Raw genomic sequence first — 8,127 nt, 5'->3', positions numbered from 1 at the left:
GGCACGAACCCGTGTGCCCTGCATCGGCAGGCGGACTCTCAACCACTGCGCCACCAGGGAAGCCCTCTGTTTTTTAATTTATGCTTTTATAGTAAGTTTTCTGAGAAAATTCACTGACTATGAAATTCAGTGCTTTAAAATGTTCATTTCAGTGTGTTCTATATTCATAGAGTTGTGCAACCATCAGCACTGTCTAGTTTTAAAACATATCACTATCCAAAAAGAAACCCTCTGTTCATTAACAGTCATTTTCCATTCTCCCCTCCATCCCCAGAGTTTTAATGATTTCTCTAGGGTAGCAGTTCTCTGAGTGTATCCTGGGAACTCCAGGCAGTACCCAGGACTCTTTCAAGGGATCCTTGATATCAAAACTGTTTTCATATTTAAAAAACGTATTTTCATGTTGACGTTAAGATTTTATTTGCCTTTTCTATTGTTGATTACGTATGTATAGTAATTTTTCAGAGGTTGTGGGACATGTGATACTGCAGAAGATTGAATACAGAAACAAATATGAAAATCCACTGTTTTCTCTTAAGCCAAACAGTAAAGACATTTGAAAAAATGTAAAACAATATCAGTCTTCACTAGTTTTGTTTTGAGAATATAGTTATCTTTCATAAAAATGTTAATTATCTTAACATTAAGTGGCTTTTTGAATGAATATTATTAAAATTTCTCAGTTTTAATTTCTAATACGGTAAATATTGATGGCTAAGACCTACATAACAGAAGTTCTCAATTTTTAAGAATGTGAAGCAGGAGTCATCAAACTGTGAACTCTGAGCCAAATCTGGCCTGCAACCTGTTTTTGTAAGGCCTGCAAGTTAGGAATGATATTTATATTTTTAAAGGGGTGGGATTGAAAACAACAAAGAATATGCAACAAAGATGGTATGTGGCCCAGAAATTCTAAAATATTTATTATATGGTCTTTAAAAGGAAAAGTTTGCCAACTGTTGGTATAAAGGGTCCTATGATGATGTTTGATGCTTTTGAACTTCTGTTGTAGGGTTTGTATTATGTATCTATAACGAGTGATTTCAGGTGTAGTATAAGACTATTACAACAGTGTATTTCCATTTCCCTGCTTTGTGCTGTTGTTGTCATACATACATATAGTTTACTTCTACCTGTTAGAAACTCCATACTACATTGCTATTATTTCTACTTTCTACATTGCTACTTTTGCTTTAAATAGTCATTTATCCTTTAAAGAGATTAAAAAACGTAGAAAACCCATATTTACCATTTCTGGTGCTCTTCCTTTGGATCCGGATCCAAATTGCCATCTGATATCATTGTCTTCTGCCTGAAGAACTTCCTTTTTACATTTCTTGCAGAGCCTATCTATGTGTTTTCTCTGCTTTTGTTTTTCTGAAAAGCTCTTGGTTTCATTTCACTTTTGAAAAACATTTTTGATTGGTATTAAATTCTAGATTAACACTCTTTTAATACTTGAAAGATGTCTGCTGATTTGTACAGTTGCTGTCATTCTTATCATTGTTCCTCTGCATGTAATGTGTCCTTTTTTCCCTGGGTGCTTTTGAGATTTTTCTCATTATTGGTTTTCAGCAGTTTGTTTTGGTCAGGTTTTCTTTATGTTTATTCTGCTTAAACCTCTTGGATCTGTGTGTTTATAGTTTTTATTAAATTTAGAAAATCTTTAGCTATTTCTTTAGATATTTTTTCTGTCTGTCCTCTTTCCTCTTTTTTGAGACTACAGTTACACATATATAGGGTAGTTTTGCTCATTGTAGAATTTTGGTCCCTTTCTTACAGATGTTTTACAGGTTTTTTACAGATGTTCATCAGGTTGAGGAAAGTTCTCTTCTATTTCTAGTTTGCTGAGAGTTATCATGAATGGGAGTTGAGTTTTGGCAAATACTTTTTCTATATATATTGAAATGATTTGTGTGTGTGTGTGTGTGTGTGTGTGTGTGTGTGTGTGTGTCACGGGCCTAGCTGCTCTGTGGCATGTGGCGTCTTCCCGGACCGGGGCACGAACCTTTATCCCCTGCATCGGCAGGCGGACTCTCAACCACTGCGCCACCAGGGAAGCCCGATTTTTCTTTTTAAATCCTTTAATCTCAATGTGGTGAACTACGCTGTCTTTTTCGAAATAGTAAACCACTTGGTCATTATATATTTTCCTTTTATATAATGTGGATTCTATTGGTAGTATTTTGTTAAGTATTTTTTTTGTCTCTTTTTGTGAGGGATATGGTTTGTAGTTTTCTTGAACTGTCTCTGTTTGATTTTTGCTGTCAGTGTAATGCTGACTGTATAAAATGAGTTATGAAGCATTCATACCTCTCCTCTTTTCTGAAAGAGTTTTTATATATATATATGCACACACAAACACACATATTAGTGTCTCATAGAATTCTCTAGTGAAGTTCTCTGGGCTTGGAGCTTTCTTGGTGGGAAGACTTTTAATTCAGAATTTAGTGTCTTTAATAAATGTAGGATTATTCAGATGTTATATATTCTTTACACCGGTTTTGGGTAGTGTCTTTTAAGGAATTGGTCTGTTTAGTTTAAATTGTTGGATTGATTGTCATACTACACTCTTACCAGGATATCCTTTAATTCTAGATCTGTAGTTCTGTCATTCCACCCCTCCCCCAGCCCCCGTATTGGCAAATTGTGATTTCTTGCTTATTGTCTTTATCATCTAGGCAGAGGTTGTAAAGTTTCATTGATTTTTTTTTCTCCCCAGTCCAAAGAGTTAACTTTTGCTTGTTCATTTATTTTATTGATTTCCCCTCTTTGCTTCATTTCCTCCTTTTACTTTGATTTTAATATATACTCCTGCTAGCTTCTTAAGGTGGAAGCATATTTAATTTAATTTTAAGCCGTTTTTGTTGGCTTTCTACTTACCTCTATTGCCCGTTTTTCTCTTGTGCCTATATATAGTGATTTTTTTTTAAGTTTGTCCTTCAGTCCAAAGAGTTAACTTTTGCTTGTTCATTTATTATTTTATTGATTTCCCCTCTTTGCTTCATTTCCTCCTTTTACTTTGATTTTAATATATACTCCTGCTAGCTTCTTAAGGTGGAAGCATATTTAATTTAATTTTAAGCCGTTTTTGTTGGCTTTCTACTTACCTCTATTGCCCGTTTTTCTCTTGTGCCTATATATAGTGATTTTTTTTTAAGTTTGTCCTTTAAAATTTTGATTGAGGTAATGGGCAAGTTTTTAAGATTTATATAGTTAGAGACTAGAGACATGAGTTCTTTCATCTTTTATGTCAATTTTAGAAAATCTTCCAAAAACAGTAAGGTTTTTTTGAAAATTAAATGTTTTATAATTATTTCGTTTTATTTACGTTCAAATCTTCAATTTGTAATTCATTTTGGGTGTGGCATGTCATGAGGTGGAGAACTCAGTATTTTTTTTCTAAATTATTGTCCTCAACATTCTTCATTTTGTAATCTATTTTCTTAATAATTTTAAAGGTATTGTTGTTTTTAGTCTTTCTTTTTCAGAAATTTCTTAGCAGTTGTCATGTGTATGAATTTGCTACATGAATGAAACATTTTGTAAAGTTTCAAGAAAGGAATTTAGTTAAATTTATATGATAGTTTGGAATCACATCTTTACATAATTTTTCTATTCCAGAAATCTTTCGTGTCCTTCAGTTTCTTTAGGTGTTTTTTTATATCTCTAAGTAAAGCTGTATAGTTTTCTTATTAAAGTATTACATATTTCTTGTTATGTTTACTCCTGGATATTTGTTGGTATTCTTTCTTTTCTATTGTATTTTCTAACTGACTATCGCTAGTATGTTCCTCAGGTATTTGGTTTCCCTGAGACAGTTGTCTTTTTTTTAAAAAATAAATTGATTTATTTTATTATTTTATTTTTGGCTGTGTTGGGTCCTCATTGCTGTGTGCGGGCTTTTCTCTAGTTGTGGCAAGCAGGGGCTGCTCTTCGTTGCGGTGCACGGGCTTCTCACTGTGGTGGCTTCTCTTGTTGTGGAGCACAGGCTCTAGGCACATGGGCTTCAGTAGTTGTGACACACGGGCTCAGTAGTTGTGGCTTACAGGCTCTAGAGCACAGGCTCAGTAGTTGTGGCACACAGTGTTGGTTGCTCCGGGGCATATGCGATCTTTCTAGACTGGGGCATGTGGGATCTTCCCAGACCAGGGCTCGAATCCTTGTCCCTGCATTGGCAGGCGGATTCTTAACCACTGCGTCACCAGGGAAGCCCGACAGTTGTCTTTTAAAGAAGATTCTTTAGTGATAGCTTAGTACTGCTCCGCTATTATCTTATAGAAAGTTTAAGTAAAAATAATAGGTGATAGAATGAAGATTGTTGGATTTCAACATAGGTACTCATAAGACTATGAGTTTGGTGACCTTATTAATTTACTAATTTTAATCTTTGTCTATATATTTTTATTTTATTGTCCTTTTTTAAAAAAAAAAAATCTCTCCTGGCCTTTTTTTTTCTTTTAAACCTCTCTACCCTCTGTTTTTGTCTCAGATGTTTGTGTCTTCCAGAAAGATATTGAATAAGATGTTCACATTTCAGGATTATGAGATTTAGGGTGACAGTGTCTCCATTGTTCTTCTATTGTATGGAATGGTGTTTTTGTACTGAATATAAGTATTCCCTTAAGTTAATAATATGTAGAATTATAAAATTAGATATTTTGAACTAATTTATATGTTTGGTTTGATGTGTTCTAATAATGGAGATTTCAGTGCTTTCAAAATATTTCTTTTCAAATGTAAATAATGGTTACATTTACACAATAGACTTTCATAGAAAGAATCATCAGTACTTAGTGTGTTACAGGGAGAAATGATGCCACTAAATATTAATGATCATTTGAAGAATTCTCTCCTTTCCAATATTGAAAACATTCTCAGCTTTCTTTGTGACCATGTTTTTTCCATTAGCTTTATTGACGTATAGTATATAGAGAGTAAGATTCACCTACTTTAGTGTAGGAGTTTGATGGATTTGGTTAACTTTATACAGTCATGAAACCACTACCACAGTCAAGATAAAGAAGTTCCACCATTCTAAGAAGTTTCCTTATACCCCTTTTCAGATAAGCAGGTGACTTGTGGCCTGAGGCAGCCACCCTAGTACTTTTTTTTTTTTTTTTTTTTAAACAGTTCAGTGATCTTTAATGTATTTACAGAGTTTTGTAACCTTCACCACAGTCTAATTTTGGAATATTTTCATCACCCCAGAAAGAAATGAGTTCCCATTTAAAGACACTCCCTATTCCCACCTTCAGCTCTAGCAACCACTAATCTACTTTGTGTCTCTCTAGATTTACCTTTTCTAGCAAATAGAAGCATGCAACATGTGTTTTTCTGTGTCTGGCTTCTTTCTTTGGACATAAACGTGATCAACTTTTCAGCGTTTTCACGAAATTAATTTTTTTTAAACAGGGAATGACTTTACTAATGATGGGGTCAGCAGATGCTCTTCCTGAGGAACCCTCAGCTAAAACTGTCTTTGTAGAAGACATGACAGAAGAACAGTTAGCATCTGCTGTAAGACATACCACATTTTATATATTTGATCACTACTTTTAAGAAGTACAGTTAGATGCCTTTCAGAAAGCATCTACATGTTTTGAAGATTTAATCAATATTAAGATGTATGTTATTAGCAGTAAATAAAAGTTTTATCTTTGAAATTGGCTCAAGGAATCCTATTTTAATTGAATAATTCATTATAAAGTCAGTGAATATCTGTAATAAATATGTGTCTGGCAGATAGTGCTATTTAAATGTTTGCTATTATTTTATGGGAAAACAGGCTCAAAGAAGTTAAACAGTTTAAATGCTGGGATATTTAAATTCTTAAAACCTTCCATGTTGAAAATATACAATTTATCCTTAATTTAAATGCAGTGTTGGTTTAGAAACTGGCCAACACACACTTGTCAAATATTATTATAATTTTTACTACCCAGCATTTATATAGTACCATTCATTTTTTTGAAGTGTTTCTGTATATATTTTGTTACCCTCTTCCAGTGATAAACCTGCAGAGGAGGCAGAACTGATATGATTGTTTTATTATTATTATTATTTTTTTTTTTTTTTTTTTGCGGTACGCGGGCCTCTCACTGTTGTGGCCTCTCCCATTGTGGAGCACAGGCTCCGGATGCACGGGCTCAGCGGCCATGGCTCACGGGCCCAGCTGCTCCGTGGCATGTGGGATCTTCCCGGACCGGGGCACGAACCTGCAGGCTCCGGATGCACGGGCTCAGCAGCCATGGCTCACAGGCCTAGCCGCTCCGCGGCATGTAGGATCTTCCTGGACTGGGGCACGAACCCGTGTGCCCTGCGTTGGCAGGCGGACTGTCAACCACTGCGCCACCAGGGAAGCCCTCTTATTATTTTTAAGAAGGGAATTAAAACAGGATGATTGTCCGCATGATGCAAGTAAAATTTTTTGTTAGGGAAATGAAACATTGTTAAGGTGGAATAAATTGGTATGAGTTGGTAAATTGTATTTGCTTCAGTGTGTTTAGTGATTTATATATGCTGTGTCGTCTTATAAAAATTATATAATCCTTTTCCTTATCAGATGGAATTACCATGTGGATTGACAAACCTTGGTAACACCTGTTACATGAATGCTACAGTTCAGTGTATTCGTTCTGTACCTGAACTCAAAGATGCTCTTAAAAGGTAAGACAGAAGAGAGATTGTTTTATGTCTTTTTTGGGTAAAGGAGGTTTGGATGAATGGTGTTGTTTTGCGTATGTGTGTGTGTGTGTGTGTGTGTGTGTGTGTGTGTGTACACTTATATATATATATATTTTTTTTTTTTAGCAGCTTTATCGTGATATAATCCATTTATCTTACAATTCACCTTTTTAACGTGTTCAATTAGATGGTCTTTATTATATTCACAAGGTTGTGCAACCATCACCACGATCTAATATCAGAATAGTCCCCTGCCCCCCCAGAAGAAACCTCATACTCATTAGCAGTCACTCCTTATACCTTTCCCACCTCCAGCCCTAGGCAACCATTAATTTACTTTTTGTCTTACAGATTTGCCTGTTCTGGACATATTAATGGGATCATACAGTATGTGGTTTTGTTGACTGGCTTCTTTTACTTAGCATAATGTTTTCTAGGTTCATCCATGTTGTAGCATGATTCAATACTTCATTCCTTTTTATGGATGAATAATATTCCATTGTATGGATATACTATGTTTTGTTTATCCATTCATCAGTTGATGGACATTTGGATTGTTTCCACATTTTAGCTATTATGAATAATGCTGCTATGAACACTCAAGCACAAGTTTTTGTGCAGATGAGTTGTTTTCATTTCTCTTGATTATGAGTGGATTGCTCGGTCACATGGTAACCTGTGTTGAGCAACATTTTAAAAGTATTGTAAAATGTTTAGCTTTCTCCTGCTTCAAGGTTTATGTTGTTCTCCAATTTTGCATATAACTGAACTTTCAAATCTGCTAACACCTGCTGAATTGATTCCACTCTGGATTCTAAGGTATCAATTTCTTTTTGGAAATTTTTCTTTGCTTCTTCTGACATTTCTTGATGTTTCTTCTTGAGAATGGCTAATGAAAACATCACTGATCTGATGAGATATCATTAAGCAGTTGTCATCTGCCAGTGTGATATCCTCACAAGCATCTCCTAAATTTTGGAGCTGTTTCTTTTTTAATTCTGTTTCTTCCTTTAACTGTGTGATTCTACTTGTATTCTGTGCAAATTTATCTTTTGTTGATCTTCAGATATAACATTGACATCTATGCAGTCATCTTCATGGTGGCTGCCATCTTGGGATCTGTCTTTGATTATAGCCATCCTAAGGGTGAAATGGTATCTCATTGTGGCTCTCATTTGTATTTACCTAGTGACTAATGATGTTGAGCATCTTTTCATGTGCTTATTGGCCATTTGTATATCTTTGTAGAAATGTCTGATCAGCACATCCTTTTCCTATGCTTTAAAGGTTTGTCTTTTATTCCGTTGTAAGTGTTCTTCATATATTCTGGGTACAAGTCCTTTTTCAGGTAATATGCGAATATTTTCTTCCATTTTGTGAGTTGTCTTTTCACTTTCTTTTTTTTTTTTTTTTTTTTTTTTTTGGGGTACGCGGGCCTCT

General features: G+C 34.8%; 1 protein-coding gene and 1 pseudogene across 3 annotated transcripts in view; one reads left to right on the top strand and one right to left on the bottom strand.

The window, feature by feature from the left end:
* USP14 (ubiquitin specific peptidase 14) overlaps positions 1 to 8,127 on the top strand; it is a 49,801-nt gene that overhangs the window by 14,373 nt on the left and 27,301 nt on the right. For all 3 annotated transcript variants that reach the window (XM_007115849.4, XM_028480322.2, XM_028480321.2), the window contains exons 4-5: positions 5,416 to 5,520; positions 6,566 to 6,669. In XM_007115849.4, the coding sequence (XP_007115911.1) occupies positions 5,416 to 5,520; positions 6,566 to 6,669 (209 nt within the window). The remainder of the gene's footprint in view (positions 1 to 5,415; positions 5,521 to 6,565; positions 6,670 to 8,127) is intronic.
* On the bottom strand, positions 7,316 to 7,798 carry LOC102987806 (prefoldin subunit 4-like; annotated as a pseudogene).

This window comes from Physeter macrocephalus, chromosome 19 (assembly GCF_002837175.3).
Source record: "Physeter macrocephalus isolate SW-GA chromosome 19, ASM283717v5, whole genome shotgun sequence".
Classification (NCBI taxonomy): domain Eukaryota; kingdom Metazoa; phylum Chordata; class Mammalia; order Artiodactyla; family Physeteridae; genus Physeter; species Physeter macrocephalus.
The sequence above is the reverse complement of the archived record's forward strand: the minus strand, read 5'-3'. Positions and strand labels throughout refer to the sequence as shown.